This window comes from Papio anubis, chromosome 11 (assembly GCF_008728515.1).
Source record: "Papio anubis isolate 15944 chromosome 11, Panubis1.0, whole genome shotgun sequence".
In the NCBI taxonomy this organism is placed as follows: Eukaryota; Metazoa; Chordata; class Mammalia; order Primates; family Cercopithecidae; genus Papio; species Papio anubis.
In genome coordinates, this window is record NC_044986.1 from 1,207,061 (window position 1) to 1,225,212 (window position 18,152).

Sequence of the window (18,152 nt, forward strand, 5' to 3'; positions counted from 1 at the left end):
CAGCATCAGCGAAGGCTGGGTGGGGTCCTCCGTCTCCTGGCCTGCGGTGGTGGTGGCTGCATAGCAGTGGAGATGCCTACCAAGTAGGCTGATCCCTAGCTGGATCCCAGCTGCCTCTCCACCCAGGAAGCGACGTGGGCCTTGGTGCTCATGGGAGATCACTGTTCTAGAGGGTTCTTCCTCATCCACCAGAGAGGAACCTGTCTATGCCAGCAATCAGCATGAACAGGATGAGGAAAATGAGGGGGTATGAGGAGGCTGGAGAGCCAAGGGGCTTCAGGGGACAGAGACTGAGCTGAGGGGGGGAGGCGGGAGCCTAGAGCCTGCAGGACCTGTCGCCTCGCCAAGAAAGTCTCTCCAGTAAGGGCAGCCAGGCATCCCAGAAGGCGTGGGCAGAGGAGTATCAGCTGGCTGCAGCATGGATGGCCTGGGGCACTGAGGGGCCTCTGCTTTTTACATCAAGCAACCACCCATTTCCAGCCTCTTTCCTTCTGACCAAAGCAGGCAAGACCCAGAGGACTGCCCAGGAAGCTAAGCCTGCAGCAGCCTGCGCCTGGGGGCTGCCCCATGAGCAGGGTGGACAGACATGCTGCGTGCTGCGCGGGTCTCCGGCCACCTGCAGGAATGCAGGTCTCACCACCGCTGGGGCCAGCTCACCCAGGACTGGCTCTCAGTACCCAGAGGCCATGAGGACAGTGGCCCGGGAAGGATAGCCAGCAACCTGTGAGCTGCTCCCACGCAGGCATGTGCACACGTGCTGGTCAGCAATAGTGAAACTAACCATAGCAACAGGAGGGCCATTACCAGTTTAGCCAGGACTAGCCTCCATGCCCAGCATCTTACAGGAAGTCCCAATCCCTAGTGGTTACTGGCTGAGTTGGGCCTCAAACCCAGGTCATCTGCTTCCAAAGCCTCCCATGGCTCCCACACTGGCTTCCACAGCAACTGACATGGGCCTTGCACCCCTGCCCAGGATGCCAGGTGCCTGGTGTGACTGCTCTTTGCTCTGTAGGGTTCTGCTTTTGAGCCCTGGCCCCTCTATGTGAGGAACTCGAATCCACAAGTGCGGGAAGCAGAGATGCCTAGTGCAGCAGTCATGGCTGTGGGTGCAGGGGAAGAATGCTGAGATTCGACTCCTGCCTTCATTCTGACTGTGTGTCCTTGGGCAGGTCACCAGCTTCTGTGCCTGGCTGGCCAGATCAGTGCCTGCCACATGGGAAAGCCTCTCGAGTAGGCTCTCATTATAATACTATCATTATCATTCTCATCATCACCACCACCATCATCACCATCACCATCATCATCAATCACCATTGTCACCGTGGTCGCCATCATCAATCACCATCATCACCATCATGATCGCCATCATCACCACCACTACCACCACTGTCATGATCATCACCATATCACCACCATCACTAACACCACCATCATCATGATCATCATCATCACCACCAGCATCATCACCTATCATCACCATTACCACTACTACCACCACCGTCATCATGATCATTGCCATCATCATCACCATAACCATTATCACCATCATGATCACCACCATCACTACCAGCATCATCATCACTATTATCACCATCATCACTACTACCACCATCATCATGACCATCGCCATGATCACCATCATCATCATGACCACTACCACCATCATCGTGACCATTGCCATGATCATCACCATCATCATGACCACTACCACCATCATCATGATCATCATCGCCACCACATCACCACCATCATCACCATAACCATGATGACCATCATAATCACCATCATCACTACCACCAGCATCATGATAACCATTATCACCATCATAATCACCGTCATCACCATCACCACTACCACTACCATCATCATGATCATCGGCACCATCATCACCATCATCACCATCACCATCATCCACCATAACCATTATTACCATCACCACTACCACCATCATGATCATCGCCATGATCACCATCATCATCACCATCACTACCACCACCATCACGCCGCCAACCATTATCCGCCGTCATGATCCGCCATCATCACCATCAGATTCTCGCTCATCACTACCACCAGCATCATAACCATTATCACCATCATAATCACCATCATCACCATCACCACTACCACCACCACCATCATCATCATCATCCACATCGCCATCACCACCACCACCACTACCACCATCACCACTATCACTGCCACTCCACCATTGTCCATCCATTCCACCACTGTTTCCATTATTCCACTGTCCTTCCACCATCCTTCCACCACCATCCATGTCCTTTACTATCCACCATCCACCACCACCATTATTACCATCACCACTACCACCACCATCATCATCATCACCACATCACCATCACCACCACCACCACTACCACCATCACCATTATCACTGCCAGCAGAATCATCACCACCACCATTGTCATCATCACCATCATCATCACGATCATCATCACCATCACTCTGAGAGTTCCCCAGGCTGGCTATTTGGGTATTTCATTGTCCACCTTCCCTTGGGAGGTAGCCAAGCAGGTCTCCTCACAGGCATGACAGTCAAGATCCTGCCTGCTGGGCAGGGTCCCAAGGTGAACCTCTCGGTGGTGACACTTGTCTTTCCACAACACGACCTGAACATCCTCCCGGTCGTACCTTCCATCACGTGATAGGAGTCCAGCAGGGACAGATGATTGCTTGTGCAGTCACGGGGGAAGTAGCTCCCAGCAGGAGAACCCAGTTCTGAAGCCTAGTTTTCAACCTAGAAATGTCCTATGCTCCTCCCAGCCACAGCAGATGAAATAAAACAAGACCACACCTTCCACTAGTGAGCAGCCACCGGTTTCTCAGGGGAGGGGTGGGAGGTAGACACCAGCCCGCACCAATGCCTGGACAGCCTTTAGGAATCAGGGTGTGTTTGTGAGCCCGAGTGACCTGCACAAAGACTGCAGAACGTTCTCATGGCACAGTGTGGGTTTAGGCCCCCTCAACTAATCCTGCTCTGTTTATGAAGCTCCAAGTGAAGACCCCATCAGGCAGCTCTGGAGAGCCAGGGCCTGCTGTGCAGGTGTCATTAGGGGCTGTTAGGGGCCCTGTAACCTGATTCGCATAGGCATCTGAGGCACCGCTGGGCACCTGAGCCACGTGGCTGTTTTCACCCCAATGCCCCTCCCCAGGGTTCCAGCAGCCTTGTGCCTCTCACCTTGTGGGCCTGGTCCAAGGCCTGTTTCCGGTAGTCCAGCTCCTCGTCCAGGTAGCCCTTCTGCTTACTGAACAGCTCCTGAAACACAGGAGGACCATGCCTCTGTCTCGGATGTCCCACCTGCAGCGCCGAGCCGCAGAACCTCAGGGAAGGTGCCACCAACCTTCTCACTCTCCAGATCCACCATCTTCCGCTGCAGTGCGGCCTCTGTCTCCTCAATCTGCTGGAGCCACTGGGCACAAACAGAACAAGCAGGACAATGACCCCTAGGGTCCCCCACCCCGGCTTGCGGAGACAGCTGAGAGAGAAGCCAGGGCAGCCTGGGTCTTCCTTCCTCTTCTCCTTAGGGAGGGGAGAGCCCAGCCCTCTCCAGGGAGTTGGGGCTGTGCTGGAATCATGGCCCTGCCCCTCCCACCCTTCAGGTGTCCAGGAAGTCTGCCCCTGATACCACCTCCAGGAGAGAAGAGACACTGGCTTGGGGTACTGTGGGAGAGACACATCTGCAGAGCTCTGCCACCAAGGGCGGGGAGGGGTGGCCTGTTTCTCCAAACCCCTATGTGCCAGGAGCACCCCTTCTCCTTGCTGTGGGAGGCCCAGCCCACCAGGCAGGTCAGGGCCAGGGTTGGGACTAGGAGTAGGTGGTGGGCTGGGTGGCCCCATAAGGGGGTCAGGATAAGTTGAACAGAGAATGCTGCCTGCAGACTCACCATACCTTCCCGCCTTTAGGAAGAAACCCAGACAGGGTTGCTGTCAAAGCAAAGTGGAGCTGAATCTGTCCTTTGCAAACATGCACAGTGGGTGCTGTCTGACCTGAGTATGCCAGATCTCCCAGGGCAGACAGGGTTTAGTGGACCCCCCAAACCCGGTCCTGCAGGCCACCAAGGTCCTCCCAAGAAGATCACCTTCTCTGAGCTGAGCAGGGCAGGAGTCCCCAGGAGGCCGGCCCTCTCCCGAGTGTCCACACAGCTGCTCTTACCTTTTCAGCCAAGGTCAGGACTGTCCTGGCTTGTATGACAACCACCTGTTCCTCATTGGTCAGGTTCTGCACCCAAAAGCAGAACACAGGTGTGGTCAGAAGCAGTGCCTTTGGGGGTGAGGGTGAGTGACGGATGCATGGGGAGGCTGACTGGGGACGCCTGGGTGCTGGGTCACAGCTAAAAAGCGCTTTGACTGACATCTCCCTCCCAGCATCTCTGACACCCTCGACTCTCAAGCTTGTTTCCTCCAGGTGCTGTCGATTTTGTTTTCTCTCGTCCTCCCTCTGCTGGTAACCACCAGGTCTAGGTAACCAGCTGAGGCAGATGCAGATGCACTGCTCAGTGCAGGCAGAGGCTGCCACGACATCCCCAGCAGCAGCTGCTGCTCTGCCCAGCTTCTGTCCCCTTCTGTGTCTAAAGCCAGCCTCTGCATATGCACCTGTGGTTACGAAAACACCACTTAGAACAGCGGAGGAGAGACCACACGTTCATGGCTGTGAAATGGCTGAATCCCTGGAAGGTTTTGTCTTTTCACGCATGTTTTATTCATGCTTCCTCCCCACCTGAGGGGACCCTGGGTGGCCCTTCTGGGTAAAGTGATTACGGCTTTGGATGTGGGCACCTCACACTCTCAGACCCCGCTGCAGCCTGCATCCAGACCAGGCCTTCCCCGCTCTAGCTCATGGGTCAGCTGGGGCTGGGTGCCCGGTCCCTGCGGGGAAGGGAGGCCCTTGCTCCTTTCCCCAGAGCCTCTCTGATTCATGCCAGCTCACTCCAAAAGCCCTGCCCATGCCGTTCTCTCCCTAGAGTGCAAGCTCCTTAATGGCAGGCAACTCTTGCTGTACGCCCCCCTCAACGTCCTCACGGGTCTCCCCCCGCCAAAGTCCTCACGGGTCTCCCCCATCCCCAACGTCCTCACGGGTCTCCCCCCTGCCAAAGTCCTCACGGGTCTCCCCCTCCCAATGTCCTCACGGGTCTCCCACAGAGGGGAGTCAGGCTCAGTCTGTAGTCCATGGTGGGGGCCAGCTGCACTCCTGACTCAGGCAAGAACCTCACCCTGCACGGCTGGGGCTGGGTGCCCTCATCTCTCCTGCCCTGCTCCCTTCTCCCATGGCAGGGCTGGGCAGGGCTAGGCAGGCCACAGACTTCTCCCAACACTTTAAGTTGGGGAGGCTGAGCAGTTGGCTTCAGCGTGATGGAGGGAATCTACCCGATGTGGTTAAACCACAAGGTGCATGTGAAGCTTGCTCAACACTGACTGCACAGACAGGCTTGAAGGGATGCAGTCAGCCTGTTGTCAGGAGCTCCCCAGCATCTCCACAGGTCCCCTGAGCTTAAGCCTGGCCATGAGCCCTCCAGTCCCCAACTTCCTCCATCCCTGGGCTCTGTGATGATGGCCTCAGAGGCTGCATGATGACTGCAGGGCCACCACACTCAGTGGCACTCTTGGTGGACAGCTATGGGGCTGGGCAGGAACCCTGAAATAGGCCTGGGCGGGGCTGCATGTCCCCAACTCTGCCACTACATCAGCTCTGTGACCCTGGGCAGTACCTCTGGGGACTCAGCCTCTCCAACTGTGAATCAGAGAGTTGCCCAATACAGTTCCCAAGACCTCATGAGGGGGCTGATACCCAGGACTGGACCCCAGAGCATGTCAGGTCCACGGCCACCCTGCTGTGACTCTTCGGCCACCTGTGACCACAATGGAGCCCCAGGTCTGAAAGAAGCAGACCCATACCCAGAGCCTCCCTGCTGAAAGCACCCCTGCCTTGTGCCTCACTGCTCCCCAGGGGCTGGGCAGGCAAGGGGAGAAGGGAGTCCTCTGATGCAGGACCCTGGATGGAGTAGACCAATGAAGGTAGGATGATGGATGGATGGATGGAGGGAGGGAGGGGCTGTGGATGGATGGAAGGATAAAGGATGAAGGATGGAAAGATGGATAAATAGCTTATGGAGGATGGATGGATGAATGGTGGATGGAGGATGCATGGATAAATTATGGAGGGTGGATGGATTGATAGATGGATTCTGGAGAATGGATGAATGAATGGAGGATAAAGGACGAAGGATGGATGGAGAATGAATAGATGGATTATGAAGGATGGATTATGGAGGATGAATGGGAGATGGATGGATGGGTGAAAGATTAATGGGTAGAATATGGTAGATGGAGAAGGAATGGATGGAGGATTGTGGATAGAGGACAGATGGAGGATGGAGAATGGATGGATTGATGAGTGGATGATGGATGGATGGAGGATGGATGGACATATTGTGGATGATAGATAAATTCATGGATTAAGGATGATGGATGAAGGATAGACGAAGGATGGAGGACGGATAGATGGATTATGGGGGATGGATGGATGGATTACACAGGATAGATGGATGGATAGATATAAGACAGAGCATGAATGAAGGGCTAGGTAGATGATGCATTGATGGGGAATAAATGGATGGAGAGCGCAGGATTAGTGATGGACGAATGAAAAGTGGGATGAAAGGGTGCGTTTACTTTGCCCACTCAGTAATTAACATCCTTTCAAGGAGTTTGCTATAGAAATTGGAACTCTGCCCCAATGAAATTTAGGGGTTATCTATAGAGTCTGCTTCTTCCCCCAAGCCAAGGAAGTGGAATCCCTAAGGGTCTTGGCTTGTCTAAGAGCAACAGCCCCCCTATCCTCACGGCAAGGCTGGAAGGGCTGAGAGAGAGACCCCAGAAGCTGGGCAGTGTGACGGGAAGTGCCGTCAGCTGGAAGAACCAGGTGTGCACAGCAGAGGTCCCACTGGGCCCTGGAGCAGTGTGAGGAAGCCTCCGATTCTGAGCAGGCTCTGGGCCGCGGGAAGGGTCTCAGGCAGTGTGGCCCATGGCAGGGCTGTGGGAGGCTGGTAGGACTCCTGGACCCCAGAGGGGCAGGGCAGGGCTGGGCTGGGGGTTGTGGGTGTGAGGGGCATGCACAAGCCAGGAGAGCGACATACACTTACGGCGTTATCGCCCAGGATGTCCAGCTTCTTCATCAGCTCCGCGACCACAATGTCCTAAGGCACAGAGGACAGGCAGGGGTGAGCGGCCTCGGGTGGGCAGAGAGGGCGAGGCAGGGCGGGACAGGGCATGCAGCGGGGCGGAAGGGGCGGGGCGGAACAGGGCATGGGGCGGGGCGGAAGGGGCGTGGTGGGGCGGAAGGGGCGGGGTGGGGCGGAAGGGGCGGAAGGGGCGGGGAGGGGCGGGGTGGGGCGGGGAGGGGCGGAAGTGGGGGCGGGGCTCACAGTCACGCCTTCGGCCTCGCAGTACACCTGGAGGGGGCTCTTCCCATCCACGAAGGGCGTGTGGTGGAAGTTGATGGCGGGTGACTTCCTCTCCCTCTCCTAGGACAGAGGGGCAGAAGGGTGAGCCGCTTCCTTCCTATCCCTTCCCTCCAAGAGGGCTGTGCTGGGGCCTGAGGAACATGGGCCAAGACCATGGAACCAAGGATCAACACAGCATTTATGAAAACCAAACCGCAGCAGCAGCCGTGGTGGCAGAACTTGCACTGGACCTGGACCGGCCCACGAGGACCGGGCCCCTGTGTATTCGCCGACCCCAGATGGGCCGGGCAGAGTTCATCACACTCCAGTCACGTGGCCTGGGCAGTCCCCACCCTGAACCCACGGCACATCCCTCTGTGAATCCCAGGGGCTATGGGGAGGACCAGGGGAGGGGCTGCAGGTCGCATCCCCTGCAGGCCTAACCAGAAGAGTCTCTGGAGGACACAGGCCAGCGCTGCTGCCACTGTCCCCACAGGCAAGCCCACGTGGCCGAGGTCATCCACACATGGCGTGACCACACAGCTGCCCTGTCCTCCGGCGGTGGACGGGAGGGCTCTAAGAGGGGCTCCAGCTGGACTCCGAGGCCTCAGGTGCTGGCCCGGGACGGAGGCCTCGCGGTGTGTGTGGTGCTCGGCAGGGGCGGCCCCTGTGTGGGCCACTTCCTCCCAGCCCCACAGGTGGACTGCCCTTATCCTGAAACAATCACAGGGACGTGGCTGCTCACACCCGGCCTGAGCTGCCTGGTGGGATCCCCCTCCTCCCTCCTCCTGTGCAGGTCATGGCAGAGGACACAGGGCCAGGGACAGCAGGACACAGGCAAAGGGCTCCCAGTCGCCGCGTGGCCCCCACTGCCCTCACTCAGGGGCAAGAAACAAATGTCTGCCGACCACCAAGGCCCGGGCACGGCCGCACACCAGCTGCAGCAGGGCCACGGGGGTGGATGGAGGACAGACGTGCCGGCTCTTCGGCCCACAGATCGGGAGGAGATGCTGCACTGTCACCCGTCGTGCTTTTGTTTTGTTTCCCTGCATGACACTGAGCTCCACGGCCCATGTTCCCCATTGACACATGCTTTGGGTGGCCGGTATGAAGAGGTGGCGATTTACAGCCATTTGCCTCTTTCCTCCCTGAGCCAGCCTTTTGGGTTCATGTTCAGGGGTTTATGTGGGTTAGGAAGGCTGAGGACTGGATCCCTGACACAGCCACAGGCCATGGCCACAGGCCACAGTGCCGGCCATTGGCCCAGCTACCTCAAGCTCCAGGATCCTGAACTCCAGCAGCTCGTTTTGGTCTCTGGCATCCTGCACCTCGTGTCTAAGCCGAGCCTCTTCCGTCTCCATTTGTTTGATCTATAACATAAAAGATGCATGAGGTGAGGGGTCTGGTTCTCTCCCACCAGAGGTCTTGGAAGGACAACTCCAGGCTGACTGGACAGCGGCTGACTGGACAGCTGCTGGCTGTCGGGGAGGCCAGTTGGCTGGCCAGGTGCCCAGCCCTGGAAGCTCCTCACAGCCCTGGGTATGTTTGGGTCTGTCCTAGTGAGACGGCCCAGCCATCCGTTGGTGGGTGGGGCTGGGCAGGCAGCACCGCATACCACAAGCCAGGAGCCTGGAGGTCGTAGTGGGACCCTGAGCCTGGGTGGCCCCTGGGCAGGGAGGGGGAAGGGAGGCGTCAAGGATAAAAGTCTCCAACAGGGGCTGTGCACCGCAAGCCAGGAGCCTGGGGGCCTTAGTGGGGCTCTGAGCTAGGATGAGGAAGGGAGGTCGTGGAGGATAAATGTCCCAAGTGACTCCCCTCCCTGGTGCCCCTTGGAGCCCAGGCTGTGCCCAATGGAAGGAGTGGGTACCGTGGTCACCTGGCCACCGGCATTCACTTGGCTAATTAAGGGGTTGTTTAAGCGGAACCAGTTGGGAGTAAACCGGATGCAAGAGTCCCCCATGCCTTCCAAAGGGTAAATGACATGGCCCATGGCACGTGTCCTCAGCAGCCTCATGGGGGCAGGGTCCACCAGGGGCAGACAGCTGTGTGTATGGACAGGGTCCACCAGGGGCAGACGGCTGTGTGTATGGACAGGGTCCACCAGGGGCAGACAGCTGTGTCCATCCCCTGCAGCTGAGCTTGGGGGACTGAGGGAGCTGCTCCAATGCTCAGGGGACCAAGATAAACTCAGGAGCATTGCATCCTCAGTGAGCCAGCTCAGGGGGAGCTGGACCCTCCCGCAGGGCCAGCTGTGTGCCGCTGCACAGTGGGCCTACCGTGGAAAACCTGCAGGGCCAGGAACGTGAGCCACTCCCATGTAGCCAGAGAAAAGCATGGCTCCAGGTGTGCACATGGGCACATGTGTATGTGCACAAGCATTTCTGTGTGTGCCAGCATTTCTGTGTGCATGTGTTCAAGTGCGCGTGCAAACATTTCTGTGTGTGCCATGTTCAAGTGTGCATGCAGGCATTTATGTGTGTGGGTGTTTAAGTGTGTGCCCTTAAGTGCATGTGAATCTCTGCCTGTGCCAGCATTTACTTGGCACACACAGCATTGTGCTGAGCCCTGTGGAAACAGCTCTTCTAATTTAAGAGATGTTCCATGTGTCCACAGGAAACATGGGGGTGTCGTTCGCCATTCAAGATGTGAACCAAGCCTAAAGCAGGACCCCCAGAGGGCATGACCGGCCATGGGCTAACAGCAGTGCAGGGGCTGCGGTGGACGTCCCTGTTTGTCTGAAGCTCTGTCCTGCTGGCACACGTCAGACTCGTCAGCCAGGCTACCCTGGCTTCTCCCCAGAGGGCCGCACCTGCTAGTGTGAGATACTGCTGCCTCCTCAGGACACCTGTCCCTGCCCATGGACAAGTGGGGCAGGGGTCACAACACGGAGCACACCTCACCCGTGCGTGGTAATGACAGCCCTGCTGGCCCTCCTGCCCCTGGACCCGTAGCCAGTCCCGCCCCAGACTCGGGCCACATCACCTGCTCCCACAGTTGCGGGGTGCACCCCTCTTGGGATGGCTCTGGATTGCCCAGACCTAAGTCTAGGGCCCTCGGTGCTGTGATCCCCTCTTTAACCCAGTGCATGGAGCAACTGAGCCAGGTGGGCCTGATGTGGTGGGGAGGTGCCCTGAGAGAAACCTACACTCCCTTCCCTGCACCCCAGGCAGAAGCTAAGGCCACCGAGAGCAGCCTGGCCGCACGTCGCATGTTCTGATCTGTTTTTCGTCTGAGAAAGTCTTCCAGCCCACAAAGCCCGGGCCAGGGTGGGGGTGGGGGCGGGGGTGGGGCATCACTTTGGGAGCCTCTTGTCATCCAGGGCCAAGACAGCCTGGACCTGGGTCTGCCAGGTGACACCCTGGCAAAGTCTCATACACGCACTCGCTCAACCAGGCTGGTCCGTGGGCTCTTCCCTGACGACCCTCCAGCTTCCCCACAGGCGTTGCTGGAAGGAGACTTCCCTGACCCAGCCAGGCTTCCCAGGGGGATGATCCCAGTGGTCTCAAAAGGGCACCCCTGTCACGATGCTCTAACCAGCCGACCCACAGAACCATCAGCACAACAGGACACGAATGGAGATGCTGCTGCAGATGGGCCTGCCCGGACCCCGGAGAACAGGCCCCAGCTCCCTCTGTCCAGGCTGTCCTCCTCCCCAGGGCTCCTGACAGGGTCCCGCAGGAGGGAGCAGAGCAGAAGGGGCCTGGGGCAGAGCCATTCAGAAGCCTCAGCCCTTGCTCCACCCTTCGCAGGGACCACTGCAGCCCCCAGGAGCATAGAGCAAGTCCTGCCAGGGTCTCCAGGGGTTCAGGGCTCACCTTTTCCACAAGCTCTTGATTTCTCCGGTACAGCGCCTGCTTTTCTTCAATCCACTTCATATCCTTGAATATTGAATTGAAAGAAATAAAGACATGGAGAGAGGAACTCATAAACTAACGTTTAAATCGTGATGTGGCAGAACACCAAAGACCTGTCTGGTCAACGTGGCAAAGCCCCATCTCTACAAAAAAATACAAAAATTAGCCGTGCGTGGTGGCACATGCCTGTGGTCCCAGCTACTTGGGAGGATGAGGTGGAGGATGGCTTGAGCCCAGGAGGTCGAGGTTGTAGAAAGTTATGATCGCACCACTGAAGCTTGTCTTCAGGTGCAGCCAAATACTTCCCACCCACGTGTGCCCCCTATGCCCGCACAGATGGCTGCAGGCTCACCTGCCCCTGCTCTGCCAGGGCCTTCTCCAGGTCCTCGATCCGTGCCTGTGCCCTCTGCACTTCGGCTTGTAGCTGCTCACGGGTCTGTAGGACGGGAGGAAAGATACATCAAATTTTCTCTAAAAGCCAGACAGACAGCACACACACTCGCAAGATATCCGAAGGGTCTGTCTTTTGGTTCAGTTCATTGAGAAGTGACTGTTCACCCTTCCTTTGGAAGAGATGCTTTCTAAGAGAGGGAGAACTGTTTTCTGTTGTTGTTTTGGTTTTTTTGTTTTTGTTTTTGTTTTTTTGAGACAAGGTCTGGCTCTGTCATCCAGGCTGGAGCTCAGTGGCACAATCTTGCCTCCCTGTAACCTCTGCCTCCCGAGCGCAAGTGATCCTCCCACCTCACCCTCCCGAGCAGCTGGGACCATAGGCGTGCACCACCACACCCCGCTAATTTTTGTATTTTTTGTAGAGACGGGGTTTCACCATGTTGCCCAGGCTGGTCTCAAACTCCCAAGTTCAAGCAATCTGCCTGCCTCAGCCTCCCAAAGTGCTGGGATTACAGGAGTGAGCCATTATGCCCAGCCCTGGAGGGAGAACTTTAAGGCTTATTTGAAGCAAGAGATCTCACTTAGATTCCAAGGGGAAATTCTGCAGGTTAATTTTGAGGACTTTCAAGAGAAATCTTTGTTTACAGGATGGCACAGCTGATGAGGATGACTGACGCCTAGTGTGTGCTCAGCCCTGCCAGGTGCCGGCCAGAGAGCTTCGTTCGAAGGACTCTCCACACGGACCCGCTGGAAGCCCCGGCTGGTGTGGCTGCCTGTGCAGGAGCTACCCTGCTGGAAGCCCCAGCTGATGCAGCTGCCTGTGCCGGAGCTGCCTCGGCCCAGGGCTCACTGCCTTCCTGAATTTTGTGTTCCTTAACTGACTCCCAGAGCCCGCCCCACGTCTGCAAGAAAAGCCCTAGTGCTTTCCCTGTCAGCATCCTGGTTTGTGAAGTCCCTCCCGAACGCCACCAAGGCTTCTAGCCAAGGTCTGAGCCACCCTCCCTTAATTCAGTTTGCTCTGGTGGCTCCGAACCATGGGGCATTTCACCCCACGGTGGCTCCTGCTCTCTCTGGGGATAGCTTCCAAGGGAGGGGTGCGTTTTGGGACAAGGCTCACGGTCAGAGGATCCATGAGCCGGGGTGGGGGATGGGCGAAGGCGTGGCCTGTGATGCCCCCGAGTGCTGGGTCCCAGCTCCCTGCCCCCAGGCCCTCCTGGGCTCCTGCCATCACCCTGACCTCTTCCCTCCCTTAACGGGTCACAATCGTGGGAGTGAGCCCTTGGGTTGGAGAATCCTCAACAGAGGGAATTCTAGTGAGTCCTAACCCTGCTTCCAGACAGGGAAACGGAGCCCGCAGAGGGCTGTGGGCCCCCCGCAGCCTCAGGACCGTGGCAGGGATGGGCCCACGTCCATGTCTTCAGACGCTTGTCCTCTCCCACCCCCTTCCTTATCCTGAGGCTTCCTCGACTTCCACAGTGAGGAGCGACATTTCCAATTATAATACAGAATCAGACTGCGGGATGCCGGCTAGTCTATTTTCTTCATTAATCTTGTCTGTATCTTCCAATTTCTAAAATAACCATGCAGCCCTCTTGGCGTCAGATTTTCCTCTAATTCTAAATGACATTAACAAATTTTACATGAAATTTGGACATTTTCACTCTCTAAGCAAAAGCTTCTGAGTTCTGTGTTTTCACGTGGCCCCCGAGCAAATGTTTCTCTGGCAGCTGACAGGAAAAAGGGAAGACAGGACGCTTCCTCCAGCTCCCCTAGCTCCTGGCGAGCTTGGCCAGGAGGATGCGGCTGCTGCCCCGCCCCTGCTGTGGGGGGAAAGGCTGGGCCCGTGAGGCTCTGGGCCGTCTCGGGATTGCCGTGCTTTATGATGCTCTGAGCCAAGGCTTTGACTTTTTCCTTTCTCCAAGGGTCATGCAAAAATTAAGTCAAAGTGAAAGCAGCTATATTTAAAGTCCCCAGTTACGCAGACAAATCTCTCCGAGCCTCAGGAGGGGGAGTCAGGCCTCCCCACTCAGGACAGGAGGAGGGGCACGGAGGGGCAGAGAGCTCTCTTAATTTTCACAACAGACATCCCCAGTGCAGTACCAGGAAGGCAGGAGGGAAACCAGCCATGTCACCAGGGTGGTCTAGGTGGGCAGAGGGTGAGGCCAGCGGCTCCCTGGGGGCACTAGTGTGGACCACACTGGGGGTGCTCTGTGCACACTCTCCCCTCGCCCCAAGAGGTCCATTCCCCACCCAGCTCAGCCACCCTAAGTTGCAGAATTGCTGGACACTGGCGTCTCTGGCCCTGCAGGGTGGTTGTGGGGTGGGGGAGGCCGACGGGAACCCCACACCCCACAGCTGCCCGCTCTGGAGAACCCCTCAGCTCCCCTAGAAAGCAGCCCGTCTCGCTGTGAGGGGCACCAGGTGCAGGTCCTTCAGCGGTTTCCCCTCCAAGCCTCAGGAAGTGAGGGGGGGTGGCGAGAGGACCCCCGACCTATGACCCATGCTCTCCCCACAATGCCTGGTGCCTGCACTACCCCCCGCGGCCCACAGAGGGCACCCGCCAGCCACACTGGGGCCTTTCCTGGGGCACGATGCTAAGGTGAGCCAGGGAAGCAGGTGGAGGGACACGGCCGTTGGGATCCTGCCCAGTGGGGAGGCCGGGGGAGAGGGGCCAGGGCCAGGGCCAGGGCAGGCACAGCCTGCGTGAGCATGAATGACCTCCGCAAGTTTCAACACTGACCTCGATGCTGCCATGGGTCACTGCCATGCTGCCAAGAGCGGGAGAGGAAGTCTGGAAGGAGACCCATCCTGGGCGTTGTGGGCCCCTGCCACCACCACCATCCCCCAGGACACTCACACCTGTGCCTGGCACTGCTCTGGGCCACCCTCCCACCTGGGCCAATTCCCAGCACCGGACTCCCCAATCCCTGGTTTTAATTGGTCTCCATGGGCACCATCAGGACCGGAGGCAAAGACAGGACAGCAGGGGCTCAGACCCAGGAGGGATGGCGAGAGAGGTGTCCGAGCCCGGGCCATGGGGTCAAGCAGGAAGGCACAAGGGGGCCTGGAACGCGCGCGGTGGAAGTCATGTAGACCTTAACTTCTCGCTCTGCATCCAGCGTCCCTCCGACCTGCTCCTGCAACAAGGCGTAGGCGCGCTGCAGGGCCTGGTACTCCATGGTCAGCTGCCGGAACCTCAGCTCCGTCTCCTCCTTGGCCATGCCCTGGAGAGACACGGATGCCACACCCGCAGAGACGCAGTGTCAGCGGCCAGCACCTCCTCCGACGGCGGGTCCCGGGGCTTCCCTTCTCCCCAGACATCAAATGGTGTGTGGGGGGGGCGTCTCTCTAGCAGTGTGAGGGAGGGGACCCACTCCAGTGTGCAGGGAGGGGCGGCTGCCTGGGGACGCAGTGCTGTTTGGAGAAAGGTTTTCCCTGGAGAGGGGAGCACCGAGCCCTGCAGTGGGAGCTGAGCCGGCTGCACGGCCGAGGCCAGGGTGAGACCGCTGGGCTGGTGGCCATGGCCAGGGGCTCAGCTGGGGCTCCTGCTTGCCAGCCAGGCTGCCCTGACCCAGCAGACCCTCCGTTACCAACCAGGCCTGCATATGCTCTGCTCTGCTGAAATGCGTCCTGGGAAGAAAGCTGGGCTTTGTGAAGGGTGTAAAGTAGCCCAGGCAGCACGTTTCCTCCCAGGCGCACTCCTGCAGGCTCGCCCTGCTAGCTGCAGTGCCCCCCACCACCCCAGGGAGAAGACAGGTGAGCCTGGCCTTCAAAGGGTCCCAGTGGGCCCCCGGGGCTGAAAGGCTTGGCCATGTCCAGGAGTGACTGAGCCCAGAAACCTCGGCCTGGCCCAGTTCCCCTGCCCCACCCTGCACCTGAGGCTGTGCGAGAACGTCTCAGGTCCCTCAACAGGTCTGTGGCCACTGGGCCGCCCTCCAGGGTCTGCCAAGGGAGGCCCAATCCTTGGCTGTGCCATTGGCTGCGGACCCCACTCCTTGTCCCACGGCCACAGGGCCTGCGTCCCACAACGCCAAATCCTAGCTTCCGACGTGGTGCTGAAATGGCTGCCTGGACCTGAGTGTAGCCGTCCTTCCGGAAGAAGGGGCTGGTGGGCAGAAACGCCTGTGCTGTTATCAGAAGGAAAACTCCGGCTCAACACCCCTCTCACTCTAATGTGCTTTTGGCACTGGGACCAAACTCCCTGAAGAGTGGTTCGGACCCTCCTGGGGAGGCCCCTTAAGAAGGGAGAGCTCGCCGTACCCCTGTGCAGAAGGGGCGGAGGCTCAATGGCAGGAGGAGGCAAGGTTGGCCTTCATGGGAGCAAGAAGCGGGCCTCAGCCCACACCCCGAGCCACGTCATCGGAGCTTCTCACCACGTCCAAGCCAGCTATCAGCGGGTCAGTGCCAGTGAGGGCTGCCAAGGGCTTCCCTGTGAAAAGCTGGCAGCCCACGCCCAGCCAAGCCCCGGACCCAGCAGGAGACCCTCATTACCTCCTCCAAGCCCAGGACCCAGCAGGAGACCCTCGTTACCTCCTCCAAGTCGTCATCCGGGGTGCACGGGGTCTGGTCCGTCCTGTCTGTTTGGTAAGAGATGGAGGAACCGTCGGATTCCAGGGAGGCCTCTTCATCGTATCCAAAGAAGGTCTCCACAACAACCGGCTTGTGACCGAAAGGCAACATGTCAGTTCAAACCAGACCCAGGCACAGCTGCCTTCACCTGCCTCCTCCTCTTGCTGCCCAACAGTGGGGGCCACAGCCCCGCCCTGCAACACACTCCCATCTCTGTCCCCGGCCGCCCTGGTGCAGGCCGAGGAGGTGGCCTGGGTGTGAGGGGGCTCTATATGGCAAGGCTGGCGGGGCAGGTGGGAGAGGGGCCTGGAGCCCCGCGGGTGAGCAGGTCCTGGACCTGCTCTCAGTGGTGGGGAATGAGGCCCTTCAGGGGGCGCCGTCCCTGCACTTCCCTGAGGGTGGTGCCCAGGATAATGGAATTGATGGTGGGTGCCTTCTCTGTGATCTCATTCCCAGTGATGCATTTCTGTTCTATTTTTTAAAGTTTCAGCCCTTGACTGATTGGAATAAAAACAAAAACAGGGTCCTCCGCCAGCTGGTGTGAGAGGCCCTGCCTTCGGGGACCCCCAGGTTCACCCTGATGTCTGCATCCTTAGGGTCCCCTCACCCCTGCTTTCGAGAATCGCAAGATTCCTCATCTGGGTTTAGAAGTGTTACAAAACGCAAAGCCTGCCATCTTCTCAGTCCCTTCCGCCATGGCCACGGTGGCCTCCAGGTCTCCTCCCAGTTCTTCTGCCAGAACTTTCCAGCAAAACTCCCTCTGGGACCCCAAGGCCACCGGCTTCTCCTACCCCTGCCAACCGCTGGCTCCTGTCCTGTGTGCCTCCCCACACCCTGTGTCCTCCCTTCGCAGGGCCAAGGCATCTGCTGGACACGTCCACATCCCAGAGGGGCCCCGAGCAGGGAGGGCCGGGACAGCTCCTCCTCCCCACCTTTCAGAGGGCAAGTGTTTGTGACCAAGGAGCATCTAACAACCTAACAGCAAACACTGCTGACTGCAGAAAAGCAACACACACACACACACTCTCTCACACATACACACACTCACATACTCTCACACACACACTCTCACACACATACTCTCACACACTCACACACACACTCACACACACTCATACACACTCACATACACACACACATACTCTCACACTCTCACACACACTGATACTCACATACACACTCTCACAATCTCTCACACACACACACTCATACTCTCACACACACACATGCAGACACATTCACATGTACACACTCACATATAGACACATACACACGTAAACACACATACATATACACAAATGCACACACACACATACACACAGACATACACACTCAACATAAAGCAGGAGATGAGTTAGGTGCTTGGGCAGCTGCTCCAAAGGCTCCCTTAATAAAACACACAGGTTTATCACAAAGGATTCTACTGTAGAGAAATGACAGGCGTTCACATTTCCTGGGGACGTGGGTCTGCCCTGTGGGGCCTGTGAAGGAGGCTGCTGCAGCCTGTAGGAGTGGCCGAGGATGGTGAACAGCAGGACAGGCGAGCGTGGGGTGTGTGCCACAGCCAGGACGGGTGAGTGTGAGCCGCCACAGCCGCCCGTCCTCAGAGCCATGCATCCCATGGGTCGTGGGGACTCGGACCTACACGGGCAGTGAGGACGCCAGAGCCGCCACCTCTTCATTGCTAGTGTTGCTGGTACAGTTGTTACCAATTCCTATCTTCTCTTGGAAATTGAAAGAAACAAGTTTACTAAAACTGATGAACAGAATATTTACTCTGGGTCTTATTTTGATCATTTCACAGTAACAATTTTTAGAAATAATAAAAATTTTCTTTTCATCTCCAAAGACTGACTCCTATTAAGCACGCACCAGCAC

The 18,152-nt window shown here is 57.7% G+C and overlaps 1 protein-coding gene across 1 annotated transcript in view; it reads right to left on the bottom strand.

Annotated features, from left to right (window-relative positions):
- The window catches only part of JAKMIP3 (Janus kinase and microtubule interacting protein 3), a 77,271-nt gene that overhangs the window by 17,287 nt on the left and 41,832 nt on the right, over positions 1-18,152 (bottom strand). Inside the window, 10 exon segments of the mRNA XM_031651975.1 lie at positions 3,200-3,277; positions 3,363-3,431; positions 4,176-4,241; positions 7,156-7,215; positions 7,444-7,542; positions 8,733-8,831; positions 11,277-11,339; positions 11,668-11,751; positions 14,801-14,929; positions 16,236-16,364. Of these exon segments, the coding sequence (XP_031507835.1) occupies positions 3,200-3,277; positions 3,363-3,431; positions 4,176-4,241; positions 7,156-7,215; positions 7,444-7,542; positions 8,733-8,831; positions 11,277-11,339; positions 11,668-11,751; positions 14,801-14,929; positions 16,236-16,364 (876 nt within the window).